Here is a 16220-nt window from a genome sequence, read left to right on the forward strand (position 1 = left end):
TTTAAACTTGGGTCGGATTGTAGACCTCGTTTTAGTGAGAACAGGACGCCCACTGTTTTCTGCGGAGAGAACAGGAATTCATTTTTGTCTGCCCATGTCTCTAGTTTGTTTAGTTTTAACTGTGTTTGTCTCTCGCACATTGCTACATTGTAGCATGTGCAAGCTATTTGAAGATCGTCGACAGAGATTGAATACATCACGGACTTCGGCATTATTTTGTTAATGGAATTCATCTTTACAATTAACAATGTCGTCCTTAAAATACAAACCTTAGGGACCCCGTTCACTTGAACGAAGCACCTGGACAGGGTTGATCCTAGGCGTACTTGAAATCAGCGGACGGAACAGAAGTTATCAGGCAGTTCAACATCCTGCCCCGGATACCTAGGTTCGCTAGGTCGCGGATGATCCCAAACCTCCAGATTGTATCACGCTTTCTCTATGTCGAAGAAAACGGCAACACATTGTTGTTTGTATATAAAAGCTTCTCCTATTGTGTTTTCTAGGCGAAATAAATGGTCTGTTGTTGAGCACCACTTTTTAAAATCGCATTGATGGACATCAAGAAGTTCGCGGCATTCAAGGACAAATGTTAGCCTTATATTCAGGACACTTTCAAATGAATGGGCCAGACAGCTTGTAAGTGCTATTGCCCTATAGCTGCAAGGGCAAGTTGGGGTTTTTTCAGGTTTCAGGAGAGGCACTATCACTGCTGTTTTCCACGCCTTACGCATTTTTCCTTCTATGAATATTTTGTTAAAGAAATTCAAGAGTGCTCCTATGACAGGCTGAGAAACATGGGCAAGCATTTCGTAGTGTATCTGATCGGGTCCTGGTGCGGTTTTTATTCCGGCAGACAGTACCCTATTTATTTCTTGGAGAGTATATAAATTGTTGTATTGTTGCTTTCCCCCTCCACTGATCGGAAATTTTTTTTCGGCTATATTTTTGTGTTTCAGAAATGGCGGCGTATAGTGAGATGAACTGGAAACTGCAGCGCAGTGTTCCCCTAGGATCTCTGCCTGTTCCATAATGCTTGTTTCTGTGCCACGTGTTGTTATAAGAGGAATTGTGAACGGTGAGAAGCTGATATTCAACTTTAGAATCTGCTCCCACATTTTTTTATGTAATTTGACTGTTTATAGATGAAACATAACTCTGCCGAGAAGCTTTCTCGGCACTGCGGCGGACGTACCGAGCTCTGGCTCTTGCCTTTTTAAAATGTACGAGGTTTTCTTGTGTTGGGTACCTGTGAAAATTACCCCACGCTCTATTTTGTATTTCTTCCTTCCTTGCATTCTTTTGTCCGCAACACTGTGTTTTTGCCGCACCACTCCTGAAGACTGAGGAATAGCTAAGTCTGCGGCAGTAATTATGCAAGTCGTGAGCATTTCGTTTATTTTACCGATGCTGAGGTTTTATGAAAATTCATTTTCTAAATTGGCTTGTGCTTTAAAAATTTCCCCGTCTGCTAAATTCAGCTTCCAACGTCACGGTTTAGTTGGGATGATTTCTGGTGGGGATGTCAAATTTATTAATACAGGAAGGTGATCGCTGCCATATGGGTTGTCAATGACATCCCATTTAAAATCATTAAAAACAAATGGTGAACTAAACGGCAAATATAAACAACTCATATTGCCCTAGGCTGGAGAGCAGTATCTTGTCTTTTCCGTGTTTAAAAGACATATATTATTTGTGAGAAAAAATATTCAATTGTTTGCCCCTAGAGTCGCAGCGCTCGCTTCCCCAAAAAGGGGATTTAGCGTTTAAATCCCATACTACCTGATATGGTTCTGGAAGTTCCTATATCAGTTCTTGTAGATCGTGGAGTGTGAATGTAAAATGTGGAGTAATGTACAAAGAACACATAGTTAGTGTTTATTATATGACGATGCTGACTGCACCCGCCTCAAGTTTTGTTTTTAGTTTTCTTTCTTGAGCACGGACGCCTTTTTGAACGAAAATCGCGACGTCTCCCGAGAGTCGATTTGCCTCCTCGCGACCGCGTCTAAAAGATTTATAATGTTTCAGGATATGCACATGTTGTGGACCAAGATTGGTCTCCTGAAGACTTAAGGCTACGGGCAACATCGCCCCTTAAATATCTGTTATGGCACTGTAATTCCTCAACAGGCCTCTACAATTCCACTCAATTAAAAAGGCCATGTTTATTTTTTCGGGTGAGAACGCTAAGGCGTTTACTTATGCTCTGGACCCGTTTTTTTTTTTTGCTCAAGAGAGCTGTCCCGCTGCGGCAAAGCGGGCGGACTGGGAGTTATATCCATCACCTCGCCAGAGGTGCTGGAGGACCGCGCAGCTGCGGTTGTGTTAGCTTCAGGCCTACCCTGACGGGGGGAAGTCCTGCGGGATGCCGACCCATGGACCGGCGCTCCCTGCATTGGCAGTGGCAGGGCAGCTTTCGCTGACCCTGCCTGGGGTGTGGATAGTTCTGCTATAGGCTCGGAGGAAGTGGCCTCGGCAGGTGCCGGACAGCTGTGTATTGCTACGCTCCTGCGCACCACATCAGCGAAGTTTGGTTTTGCTTTGAAGGAGAATGTGTTGCTAAGCGCGAAACGCCTCCTGGCTTATTTAAATGAAATGTTTTCTGATGTCTTAATGGTGATGATTTCTTTCTCCTTTTTCCCGGACGGACACGCCCTGGAGTACGCAGCGTGGTCTCCTTCGCAGTTTGCGCAGCGCAGTGCTGCGTGACTATCCTCTGAATGGTGGTCTTCGGAGACGCATTTCAACAGGTTTTGCGGCCGCGGTAACTCTGTGAGCCGTGCTCAAATCTGATAATTTAAGCATCTGCGTATGTCCGGAATCTAGTGCCTGACGTTTACTTTAAGGTAACCGACTTGGATGGTTTCGGGTAATGTGTATTTGCTGAATGTGAGAACCAGGCGTTTATTATCTATTTCTTTGTTGTGTTTGTGAATTTTAATTCGATACACATCTGTGACAGTTTGGTCGCTGAGACCTTCTAGCATTTTGCGGTTAGGTGAATGAAATCTTTTTCCAAGATGACACCACGGACGGTATTTAGGGATTTGTGTGCCGTTATGGAGACTGGGATGTCTCCAACAGATAGAATGTGTGAGATTTTGGTGTTTTGGATATGGTCACGGATTTCTAGTAATAAGTCGCCACTGGCCATTTCCGATAGCTTATATCTGGGGCCCAAGGCATCAGTCAGTCACTCTGATACCGGGAAGGGGGATAAAATTCTTGCCTGTTTTCCTTCTACTGTATTATGTATCACATGAAACTTTGGGAAGCTTGTTTTCTTTTTGGGGGAAAAAGTCTGGTGCTTCGTTCCGCCATCTTTTAAGAGAGCGATCTGGTTTTTGAAAAGGGGGAGTTATAAAAAATTAGTTTTTCGGTCATGGTGCCAGCCACCCACAACGGAGTCCAACAAGGGGATGGGACAGGAACTTAAAGCAAGTCCTGCCCACGCCAGCTGTACATCTCAACTATAACCAAATATGACGCAACTCAGGGTAGTTGGTCACACAAAGTTAACCCTCGCCGCCAGGAAAAAAGGAAAAACCAAGAAGTGAGTAGGATATAGGAGAGTTGTGAGACTGAGATAGGAAAGTGAAATATGAAGGGGAGAATATGAAAAGGCGACTGCCGATTTTCCCCGGGCGGGTCAGGCTGAGGTGCCGTCTACAGGAAGCTGGGGCCAAAGTGGTGTGTTGTCTCCGCCGAGGAGCCTTAAAGGTCCAAACGCTCAGCATCGGCTCAACCACCAGGAATCCCTTTTTTTTCGGACACGGCGATGGCACGCAAGGCTAGGTGCGGGTGCTCTGGTCCGTGGTGATGCACTGTTCACCATCATCCCCCTGTGGGGATCTCCCTGCGGATTCTCAGGAACCATTGGTGTCGCCACTCACCAGCGCCTGCAAGCTGTAGATGCCCCCCTGCGGGGATGTTGATCTTTACCTGACGAAGCTGCTGCCTGTTCTTATACTATATAAATGGTATACTAAATGCTATAATGCTAAAAATGGTATAATAAATACGGGAAGCTATCTCAGGTGACGAAAGATCTGATTAAGAAGCGCCAAAACATGAAGGCATCTAACACTACCGATAGAATAGAACTAACGGAGCTATCAAAGTTAATAAATAAGCGCAAGGTAGACGACATAAGGAAGTTTAATATGGAGAGAATTGAGCATGCTATAAAGAACGGAGGTAGCCTAAAAACCGTGAAGAGGAAACTAGGCATAGGTAAAAACCAGATGTATGCATTAGGAGACAAGCAGGGCAATGTCATTAGCAATATGGATAAGATAGTTAACGTAGCCGAAGAGTTCTACACAGACCTGTACAGTAGCCAAGGTAATCAGAGCGCTAATGAGAAAGACAGCAGTGCACAGCAATGCGTCATCCCGCCAGTAACGAAAGATGAAGTAAAGAAAGCCTTAGAAGCAATGAAAAGGGGAAAAGCAACTGGGGAGGATCAGGTAACAGCAGATCTGTTGAAGAATGGAGGGGACATCGTGCTAGAAAAACTAGCCACCCTGTATACGCAATGCCTCATGACCTCGACTGTACCAGAAGCTTGGAAGAATGCAAACATTATCTTAATTCATAAGAAGGGAGACGCCAAGGACTTGAAAAATTACAGGCCGATCAGCTTACTATCCGTTGCCTACAAAGTATTTACTAAGGTAATCGCTAATAGAGTCAGGGCAACGTTAGAATTTAATCAACCAAATGATCAGGCAGGCTTTCGTAAAGGATATTCCACAATAGATCATATTCACACTATCAATCAGGTGATAGAGAAATGCGCAGAATATAACCAACCTCTATATATAGCTTTCATTGATTACGAGAAAGCATTCGACTCAGTGGAAACCTCAGCAGTCATACAGGCATTGCGTAATCAGGGGGTAGAAGAGCCTTATGTCAAAATACTGGAAGATATATATAGCAACTGCACAGCTACTATATTCATCCATAAAGTCAGCAATTAAATTCCAATAAGGAACGGCGTCAGGCAAGGAGACACGATCTCGCCAATGCTTTTCACCGCATGTTTGCAGGAGGTATTTCGAGGCCTGAATTGGGAACAGTTGGGAATAAGAATAAATGGAGAATACCTAAATAATCTGAGATTTGCTGATGACATTGCCTTGCTGAGTCACTCAGGAGGTGAACTGCAAATCATGATCAACGAGTTAGACAGGCAAAGCAGATCGATGGGTCTAAAAATTAACATGCAGAAAACCAAGGTAATGTTCAACAGTCTAGCAAGAGAACAACAGTTCACAATTGGCAGCGAGAGCCTAGAAATTGTGCCGGAATACGTCTACTTAGGGCAGGTAGTGACAGCTGATCCGGACCATGAGAGGGAGATAACTAGAAGGATAAGAATGGGGTGGAGCGCATATGGCAAATTCTCGCAGATCATGAGTGGCAGTTTACCAATTTCCCTCAAGAGGAAAGTGTACAACAGCATAATCTTACCAGTACTCACCTACGGGGCAGAAACGTGGAGGCTAACGAAAATAGTTCAGCATAAATTAAGGACAACGCAGCGAGCCATTGAAAGAAAAATGATAGGTGTAACGTTAAGAGATCGGAAGCGGGCAGAGTGGGTGAGGGAACAAACACGGGTTAATGACATCCTAGTCGAAATCAAGAAAAAGAAATGGGCTTGGGCAGGGCATGTAATGCGAAGGCAAGATAACCGCTGGTCTTTAAGGGTAACGGAGTGGGTTCCAAGAGAAAGTAAGCGTAGCAGGGGGCGGCAGAAGGTTAGATGGGCGGATGAGATTAAGTTTTCAGGCAAAGGGTGGATGCAGCTGGCAAAGGATAGGGTTAATTGGAGAGACATGGGAGAGGCCTTTGCCCTGCAGTGGGTGTAGTAAAGCTGATGATGATGATGATGATGATGATGATGACTAAATGCTGTGAGAGAAATGAATTGTTTGATCTCTTGCTACAGTGGTTCTGCGTGTTATTTACGAAACTGGTTTAGTTATTAATTGAAGTAAAGACGTAGGCATCCCAGCCAATAAATTATTTCAGGCCGTTCGGTGAGTACTAACTAGTTTCAACATCCAAAGGTAGCTTGTTTTTAAATACTGTTCCTGTGCATCGTTCATCGACTGCAGACTTCATAGAAAAGTGAGAAGCCGCATGATCCAGACCAACTTGCTGTCCTAACTGATGACCAGTAATATTCTCTTAAATGTATTATCCATAAAGCTGCTATTTTTATCTTCGTCATATGCTACATCGTTTCTTTCATTCGTAGAAATATTATAGTGAACCTTACTTTTTTTATGCAATCGCGTCAATTCAGAAAGCGTACGTTTCAATAATTCAATAAAAAAGATACACAATAAATATCTCACTGATATTTTCGGTGATTATTGCATAGGAATGTCCAAGACAGATCCAGAAGATGCTGAGAAACCGGATGCCATGCACAAAACGGTATGCATAGGTGTCGGAAAATTTATCCTCGTTGACCCTCAGGATTATCCTCGTATTCGTGAGCAGTGAGAACGCTACTGCACACCTGTACGGGACGGCTGCAAAAACATAAAACAAGCATAAGTGAAACATTGTGAGCGGCGAATATGCATCGTCACATTTTCAGGCTTATTTTCCTTGAACTTAAATTAAAATTTTAATTATGGCACTGTAGAGACAAAGGCAGCATTGTCGCAGATAGTTGGCCTAGGTTTAGATAGCCAATGTTTTCGTTCATATAGTCATACCTTGACCCCGGGGCATCTGCGCATCAACTCTAACGCCGGATTAGGCAGGCAAATAAGCGAAAACGCCTAATCAGAATTCCATTGTCATGTATGCCAGAGGATTAGAATTGTAAAAAGGCGGTTGAGGGGAATGGTGGTGTATATATAGCCATAATGTGCCACAGGCTCTCAGGTGGTCAACGCTTGCGTACTCACTCTGGATGTTATACGGCATGTACCTTTGTAGCCTGGAGTACTAATAATACCTAAAGTGTTCAAACGGCCACATTTTTGGGCTTTAAAATGGTTTCGTAAGATGAAACAAAGGTTACCATGCTGCAAAAACGCTTTAAGGATGCCATAGTGAAGGCTTATGGGCAATTTGTACCGCTTGAAATTTTTAACGTTCACTGACCCCTTACAGCACACAGGCGTTTTGCATTTCGCATCCATCGAAATTCAGCCGCCGCGATTGCGTTTCGATCTCGGGTCTTTGAGCACAGCAGCTTAAATTGAAATCCACTGAGGCATATGGTGGTGCGCCTGCGACAAAGGAAAGGAAACTTTCATGCAGAACGCTGAGCTCCTGTGGTTCGTTCCCATAATAGCCAGCATTATTTAAAGCTGAGTTATCAATATGAAGGTCCGTGAGCTACACGGAATACACGGAAGATCTGCAGTAAACATTAGGGCCTCTAGCTGTTTGCGTATATCTGGTAATAGAAGAAGTGTAACGCTGAAAGGACATTTCACTCCTTGTATTCGACACTTGTTTACCGAATGAAATGACTTCTTTCACGGTCATGCTTGTGACTGTCACATGTGCTTACACGCAGTCGGTTAAGCTGTAATGTCCAGGCTTTGAAAACGTCGCCGAAAAGCTATGAACTTCTAATATTTTATCTTTAATTGTCCCTATATTGCAGCAATGTTGAAATTTGGAGAATTGTTAGGAAAAGTGGAGTACAGAACAAATAAACTTAGTATTTGGAATTGTTTATAAATCCCTATAGACTGTAAAACTATGCGCAGTTACTCTCGAGCGTACAGTAAATCAAAACTGTCTCATAAGAATCCAATGCAGCATTCTGACGACAAAAATTATAAGCTGCTCTGTCGTTCAGATTGCATCAATTTATCTTCTGCGATTCTGGCAGGTAGCCGACTGTTGGAGCTTGCTTCGATAAATATGTTGCAAAAGGTCGTTTTCGGGATTACATATGTACTTTATGTAGCTCTGCGATCAAAAATAAAAATTATTCATGTTTATACACCCATTGTCGCAGACGATGCGCCGGTTATTGCGAGGTTATTTCAGAGCAAAGCCTAGCCACTCGATCCTACAATGCTGAATGAACTAGTCTAAGCTCCTAACAATGTTACGCTTCGCGCGCCACCGTAGCGCCAGCCGGTCACGAGGCGAAATCCAGTGAAACACTCCTCATCCGGCTAATCAGCAAGGCTGGCCTTCTAAGCTGAACGCACTTCAAATGACCTGCTTCTGCATCATCGAAACATGTACGCACAAGGAAGACGCCGATTACCGTTGTTCGTTTACTTAGAAAGACAATATAAAGGCACTCAAAGTGTGATTGAGGAGATGCAAACTTGTGTATATTTTCGAATTTACTTTTCAGTTTTGGATAGAGGTTAGTATTTTTGCTCCCTTTCTCAGAATTATTCTTAGAAAGTAGTTCATTCTTAATTTCGAACGCAATTGACTTACGCTACATGAAATAACGGCTTAACTACATCGATTGTCAGTCACAGTTCAGTCACACGGGAAAACATCAGCTGTTCAAGACAGACGGGTAGCTGTACACGCGCAAGCAGGTACGTTGAATCGTCACGGTACGCCTCTGGAATAGCTTGAGAATGAATGACTCTATGCTCTCATCAGTGAGCAATGAGCGTGGTAGCACATCTTTTGGTATAGCAATGTGATTGGCGTTTAAGACACCTCGCAGAGTAGAATGTGCCCAATTCTAACTTTTTAGGAATTTTTGCATGCTGCACCCTGCATCGTTCGCTAGAAAAGGTGGAGATGCTTAGGGGCCTGTATTTTCCATGCTGACAGTGTTAAACCCACCAACTAAAAAGAAGTCATTATTTTCACAGCTCTAACTTCTTTTCACGACTGCGTGCTTACTTTTTCCTGCTTACTTTTCAAGATCTCTGCTCCGACTGTTGATAGCTGCACATTTCTCAGACTATCACTGCCCACTGCTGGCCTTATATTTTGCCGTTACTTTCACCATTTCATTGCAGCATTTGCTCTATATAATTTGCAGCGGGCGCATAAGAGCACTGGCGATAATATGCCTGTTTACTCGTTATTACGTGTTCCGCTGAGTCTCGGTCGTCTTCTGCGAGTATTGATTTCAGGCAGTTTTACACACATCACTTTGGATATCTGAGATCCTCCAGGAGCGCAATAAATGGGAGGAGTGCCATGTTCGTTGTGCAGAGGTTCTCGTTTCTTGCCTTATGCGTCGTCGTTTTGGCAATATGAAGCATCAAAAAAATTTAATATTGCCCTTTTAGGGTATATGTATGGATATGGTTGTTAGCGTCTCGCTGGTCGGAAAATCGACTTTTGCAATTGCAAATTGTTTTTCCTTTCTTCCAATAAATTTACAATTAGGTGGTGAGCTTTTGACGCTAACGCACGACAGCCCTAAAATAGAAGACTGGAGGGCAAAATGGTTTCAACAGTTGTTCGCCCCACTTACCATTGCGGCGTTTCTTGTCCCATTTTCTGGTGAAGAGTTCAAATGCTGTTGCAGAAACAATTATCGTTGCAAGAAGAGCGAGGAAGGCTCTGCAAAACACAAGAAAAAACAGTATTAGGAATGAATGAGATAAAATTATCAAGGAATAAAGATATCAGGCCGGTAGGGAGCACCTAGTTTAGTCAGGTTTCGCTGGATATGGACCTCCACTAAGTAAGCCACGCGGCCAAAGGGTTAGACGGCGATAGGGAGTGTAAGCTGATGTTTCGATAATGTTCGATGAGAAAAGGATTATTCAGTATTTCCATGATACCGAAAGAAAAGGGGGGGTAGAAGGAAGTTCGTTCCTTTGTGCGTTAATTTGTTCTTCCTTTCCTCCTTTCATTCGTTCTTGCCTGTTCCTTCCTTGATCCGCTCGTTTGTTCTTACATTCCTTACTTCCTCCGCTTCTTCCTTGCACTTTTCTTTCTGTGCTCCCTTTGTTCGATTCTCAGTTCCTTCATTGATGCCTTTGTTTGATTCTCTCCTCCTTCCTTGCTCTGTTTGTTCGATTCTCTACTTCTAGCTCCGTTCCTTTCGTCCTTCGTTCCCTCTTTTCTCCCTTTGTTTGATTCTCGGCTTCTCCCTTGTTCTGTTCCTTTCTATCTTTTCCTTGCTCCCTTTGCTTTGGTCTATGTTCCTTCCTTGCTGCCTTTGTTTGGTTCTCCACTTTTTGCTTGCTCCGTTTGTTTGATTCGACATTTCTTCCTAGCTTCCTTCCTTTGTTCCTTCTTTTCTCTCTTTTATTCTCTGCATCTTCTTCCGCTTGTTCGATTCTTCTTTTTTTCTCCCTCCGTTCCTTCCTGGCTTCCTTTGTTTAATTCTTTCGTTCTACCTTCCTCTTTTCCTTTCACCTTCCCCTTTTTTCGATTCTCTGCTTTTTCCCAGCTCCGTTCCTTTTTCTTTGTTCATTCTTTTCTCCCTTTGATTCTCTACTTCTTCCTTCCTCCGTTTGTTCCATTCTCAATTGCTTTTTTGCTCCGTTCCTTTCTTCCTCTCTTCCTTCCTTGTGCCCTTCCTTCCTACTTTCGTTTCTCTCTTCCTCCCTTTGTTCGATTCTCCCCTCCTTTCTTGCTCAGTTCATTTCTGCCTCAGTTCCTTCCTTGCTCCCATTCTTCAATTCTTCGTTTCTACCTTGCTCGGTTCCTTTCTTCACCTTCCTTGTACCTTTGTTTCATTCTTCATTGCCCCTTTGCTGCCTTTGTTTGAGTCGTTTCTTTCTTGTTCAGTTCCTTTCTTCTTTTGTTCCTTCCATGCTCCCTTTGTTCAGTTCTTTGTTTCTACCTCACTCCGTTCTTGTCTCCTTCCCCTTTGTTCGATTCTCAGGTTATTCCTAGCCCCGTTACGTTCATTGTTCCTTCTTTTCTCTCTTTGATTCTCTACTTCTTCCTTCCTCCGTTTTTCTATTCTCCAATGCTTTCTTGCTCCGCTCTTTTCCTCCTCCTTTCCTTCCTTGCTCCCTTGGTTCAATTCTTCGTTTCTGCTTTGCTCCCTTCCTTTCTAATTCAGTTCCTTTCTTCCTCCTTCTGTTCAATTGTCCCCTTCTTCCTTGCTCCGTTCATTTCTTCCTCCGTTCCTTTCTTGCTCCCTTTCTTCGATTCTTCGTTTCTACCTTGCTCTGTTCCTTTCTCCCTCTTCCTTGCACCTTTGTTTCATTATCCATTCCTTTTTGCTGCCTTTCTTTGATTCTTCGTTTCTTCCTTTTCACCGTTCACTTCTTCCTCCGCTCTTTCGTTGCTCCCTTTCTTCGATTCTGTGCTTATTTTTTGCTCCTTACCTTTCTTCCCTCCCTTGCACCTCTGATTCCTTGCTCATTCTCTCCTTGCTCTCTTTTCTCAATTCTCCGTTGCTTTCTCCTTCCTTTTTTTCCTTGTTCCTTTTGTTTGCTTCTTCGTTCCTCCCTTGCTTTGTTTGTCTGATTCTCAATTTATGCCTTGCTCCGTTCCTTTTTTCCTCTCTTCCTTTCATGCTTCCTTTGCACCATCTTTTGTTCTTTATATCCTCCGTTCATTGCTTTCTCTCTCCGTTCTTTTCTATATATGAACATTTGGTCGTTTGTTGATCTATTCACTAATGTGTTCAGGAGAGTAAAAGAAAAGCCGTTCAGAGACTGCTTGAGGAGTCCGTGGCCTCCAAAACGCAGTGGCAGTAAAAGCACGATAAGACACTGAGTAAATAATTTGAAGAGCTGCAATCAACTGGGCACGGAGAGAGACAGACAGGGATCAGCGCTAGTTCCAGCTGATTTATTTAGTGAAAACAACATGGACTTCATATGCATCTTGAAACGTTATAATGACAGCAGCAGCAAGAAAACATGTCAAGAATTATAAAGTCATACAAGCAAGGCAAGCTCCTTCCTTGATAATGGAACTAACGGTAAACTGACGCAGTTTCTTCTAAGCGATGCTACTTTTTGTGCTTTTGTGGTCTTTTGAGAAAGTTTAACTCGAGGCCTGCCAATCATACGGCGCTGATTTTGGAACGGAACAAGGCTGCGGCGCTGTCTCTAGTGAATGGTCTGGAAGCCCCCGGACGAACGTCTTTCATTTTTGTGAAAACGTTTTGTACAACGTAAGAAACGTAAAGGAGATTGCAATGAAACCCGTCGTGAAAGTTGTGTTCACTGCTTCCTACAAGCTTAACAAACTCTGCAAGCTCACCAAGCCCTAGGCTGTTTTCAGACAGCATAACTGTTGAATAAAACACGAAACAGTATATAAAGTGCGAATATTGTCTTGTTTATTGCTTCCCGCTGTCTTGTGCCGACAAGGGTGTGGGACAGCCTAAGAGCGGTTTCAGCGATCGGCTATGCGAGCACAACAGTCTTATAAATTTATCAGGGAGCTCTGTGGCCATTCAGTGCAGAAAGTGCCGCGACCCTGTTCCATTCCTGAATCAGTGCCGTGGCATAGGAAGATGTCGAGATCAACCTACTCGCGACATCACTGAAGCACAAAAAACTGCATTACTTAGAAGGAACTGCATCAGTTCATTGCTAATTTCATATCTTGGAAAGCACTTGCTTTCCTCTGTAATTCTTGACATGTCTTCCTAGCGCTACTGACATTCCAATGCCTGCGGATGCGTATAAAGCGCATGCTATTTGCGCTCAGTAAATCAGTTGGGAATATAGTCCCTGCCTTCTCTCTCTGTGTCCGCGTTGATTGCCGGGCTTCCGAAAAATCACGTATATGCACCAAATAGCCCGATGCGCCACCGTTCAGAGACATTGAATAGTTACAGCCTTACGCTATGAATAAAAAATCAGTTTGAACAATCTATTAGCATGTGAGCATGCACGAACTTAAAAATGTACATTTGCGATACAATAGACAAATAATTAGTTGTAACATATTGAAGATGAGATTTTTAACAATCTTTTAAATTCAAAGAGGGTTAAGTACAAAAAAAATCGATTCTGAAGTGGGTGTATATTTTTTTAAGGAAGAATATAATATATGGAATATTGGGAGCACAAACGTACCACGGTTTCTTGCCATTCAGGAGCCTTAGCTTTAAAACAATGAATATAACGGAGTGAATGGTGGCCTCTTTATCATCGCCTTATGGATTGAAATAGAACATTACTTGTCCAAGCTAGATGTTTCATTGCTTTTTTTGCCCGCAATCCTCATAAGAAAAAAATACTACCTCTCCCGCAATCGAGAGTTGATATAAGCATGGAATCGGTTTTATTACCGTCGTACCACGCTGATGTGCCACCTCCTTTGCCCTCCCGTTCTCCTCGAGCTGGGCAGCGCGCTGTATGTCTGGCGTCTTTCGCTGCCTGTCGTTACGTACTTCTTCATTACCTCGATGTTTTCAGCTTCTTTTCTTCTTTCAACCGCGCAGCGTGCTCAGCAACTGTCGCTGCTTTTTCTGCTTGTCGCGCTGAAGCGATCGCCAGCTTTTCTGCGGCCTTAGCTTGACGCTCGCTTTCCCTGGTGGCCTTGTATGTCGGCTTTGTATGTAAGTGTATATTGTGTGGTCTTTCACATAATTATTGTGATTGTGAAAAAGGAAACAGTGTTCGTGTCCGCTTGAGCAAGAGAAACCCCTGTCGGGTCATACCTTTAAAGGCAGAGCTCAAGTGCCTCCCTGACTTTTCCTGGGATGTTGACATCCAAACTGGTCCTTTACTCTTCAAAGTTACGAGTTAGCAGCCAAAAAGCACGATGCGTGCTCGCACACGTTACACACTTACAAGATACAAGCTTGAGAGGGACTTATGCCTTGATCCACGCTTGTAACGCAGTTCTTTACAGCAATTCTGGTTGTTGGGCCGATTACTGCATGGAAGAAAACAATTTTTAATTGAAACATTTTACCTGTCGATGAGCTTCAGAAATGGCTACCGTTAAAAACTTCCAGTAACCATCATGATATGTAAATCCTCTGTCAATGCATAAAAAATTTCTGTTTGCTGCAAGTCGGTGTAGCCTGGGTCAGTTTCAATTCAATATGTGGGGGAGACATGTACAACACGCCTCTTTGCACTTTCTACTCATAGAATTTTTTTTTGTCCGCAAGTTCGACAGATGTTCGACAATGAATATAAGCACCAATGTATATCTGGTTACTATTTTTCTATTGATATACTCTCGAAAGTAAACAATTTTACTGCTGGGCTTCTTAGTAAAGGCTTTTCGCGGCGAATCTCAGGTCTATAAATTCAACGCAAAGGGACAGGAGATAAGGAAACATGTTCGGAGTTCTGAGCAGCCATTCAGCATCACATGGAGTCGTTGTATCTCTCAGCTCACGCTAGGTGACAGCGTGCAATGTACGTTTCGCGCGCGATCAAATGCATGTTTTAGAAACAGCAAGCAAACATTGCACAGCGACGGTAACTTGCCGGTGCGGCCGATGTTGTTTAGGTCTTCCTCGCTGCAGGCGGCGATGACACATACACCGAGACGAAGTCCTGGCAGCCTTTCGTCTGTCATGTACTCCGTGAAGTTCGGCGTCTGAGGAGGAAAAGTAAGCAAAGCTACGTCAAATACCACTGCAAGATTTAAAATACCTAGCCTAGTCGGCGACTCCGACTCGGTGAACTACTCTAATACTTTGGAGGCTCGTTGAACTACTCTAATACTTTGGAGGTCATCTAAAGCCATGCAGCACGATTCCTAGTCCGCTTGTACTGAATAGCGCCAGCGCTACTACCTTGGAGAACATTGTCTATACTTTCTTAAATAAATCGGCCATAATTTTACTGCAGTCATCTTCTACCTTTTCTCAAAGCCGCCTATACTCGGATCGGACAAGAGTATTGCGCTCGTCTTCTGTGTCCTAACCATTAAACAATAAAACAAACTACCTGAATCCTCCGCGCCTACCATTCACATGTAATTCATGAGTGCGGCACAACTGCACCTTTCTAGTACCCGCAAGCCGAAATGTGAAGACCGTTGCTGGCAGTAAATTCATACACCACCAGTTATCGTGCTTTGAGGCATTATTTCTTGTGCGTCCGAGAGCACGCTTTCAATGAAAATGATGTTTTCTTATAAATAATACGCAATTTTCATCATATGTGTTTGACAACTGTTAAAAAGAAAACGTTTGTGATTCGTGTTTGCAACAGATGGCACCGCCTACCTACATGACGAGTATTTTGTTCCTAACTCATTCAGGTAGGCCTCGGTGCAGCCGACGCCTTACTAACACGCTATGTCGTTTATTGCAGCAGTAATCTGCCTAGAATAAAGCAAGTTTGGCAGCCAGAATCAAGCGAATTGAGCCTGCACTCACTCTAACCACTGCACCAAGTCCGCCTCCTGCATACAAGGGTTGCGGCTTTTCCTCATTATTTGAATGCTCGGGGTAGCAATATGGCGGACTTACGCGCCACTCTAGGTAATTATATAACAACTCTAGTTGAGATATTCTCCTTTTTCTTTCTTTTTTAAGACCAAAAATACTACTGTCCGAGTTAAGTTTTGTATTGGGCTTGCCTACGTACTTTGTATACTTATTGCTGTCCAGATAGTACTATCGCTGCACACGCAGTACTATTGCTGCACAAGTAGTAACATCGTCTATCAAAAACGTCGACAGAACTTTGTCATCTTCGTCTCAATGTCGTCAGCCTATCTACACAAGCGTCATCTCCGTGCGGTACCACACGCTGAGTAAGAAAAAAGGTCGAATGTCTTGACATTGTGCCTTTTGAGGTACACTCCCACAGGCTTGGGTAGAATACAGTGTATTGCAGTGCGAAGCGCTGCGTCACAAGCGTCTATCAAAAAATCATGAGCGGTCGTAAAGTGGCGTGCTCGTAGTGTGCTCTCTTAAAAGAGGGAAAGCACTGTTTAGTGTCTAACATTTTGTTTGTTGTTAAGGGACGCCTACAAGTATTTAATAGATAGTTTGTGCGTAACTCCACGAGAGCCACCTTTGGGCGCAGAGGCCAGCTTCACAGTGAACGCGGGATGCAGTAGGCCATAAGCGGAATAGCAAAGCGGCCAGGTATTGGCGGTGCTTTCTGGGCCCCAAGATGACGTTCGCTATGAATTCTATGTAAACTATGCATAAAAAGTGGCTGTATTTTGTTCGTACAAATTATCTCCATTAACAAGAGCCGTCAGCTACGTGGACCTCGCCTTCGCCATTCAACTGCTGATACTGGGTGATATTTAAAAGGCGGATGCTCATTGCAGCTTATCTGTCTACTAATCTGATTAAGCCCCCTCTCACAGATTACTACTTATATGATCCA

At 43.5% G+C, this 16220-nt stretch overlaps 1 protein-coding gene across 2 annotated transcripts in view; it reads right to left on the reverse strand.

Annotated features, from left to right (window-relative positions):
- The window catches only part of LOC144115900 (nose resistant to fluoxetine protein 6-like), a 134602-nt gene that overhangs the window by 38332 nt on the left and 80050 nt on the right, over positions 1-16220 (reverse strand). For both annotated transcript variants that reach the window (XM_077650532.1, XM_077650533.1), the window contains exons 4-7: positions 14355-14466; positions 13704-13788; positions 9458-9546; positions 6378-6557 (exon numbers count right to left, since the gene is read on the reverse strand). In XM_077650532.1, the coding sequence (XP_077506658.1) occupies positions 6378-6557; positions 9458-9546; positions 13704-13788; positions 14355-14466 (466 nt within the window). The remainder of the gene's footprint in view (positions 1-6377; positions 6558-9457; positions 9547-13703; positions 13789-14354; positions 14467-16220) is intronic.

The sequence above is a fragment of the Amblyomma americanum genome, chromosome 1 (genome assembly GCF_052857255.1).
Source record: "Amblyomma americanum isolate KBUSLIRL-KWMA chromosome 1, ASM5285725v1, whole genome shotgun sequence".
NCBI lineage: Eukaryota > Metazoa > Arthropoda > Arachnida > Ixodida > Ixodidae > Amblyomma > Amblyomma americanum.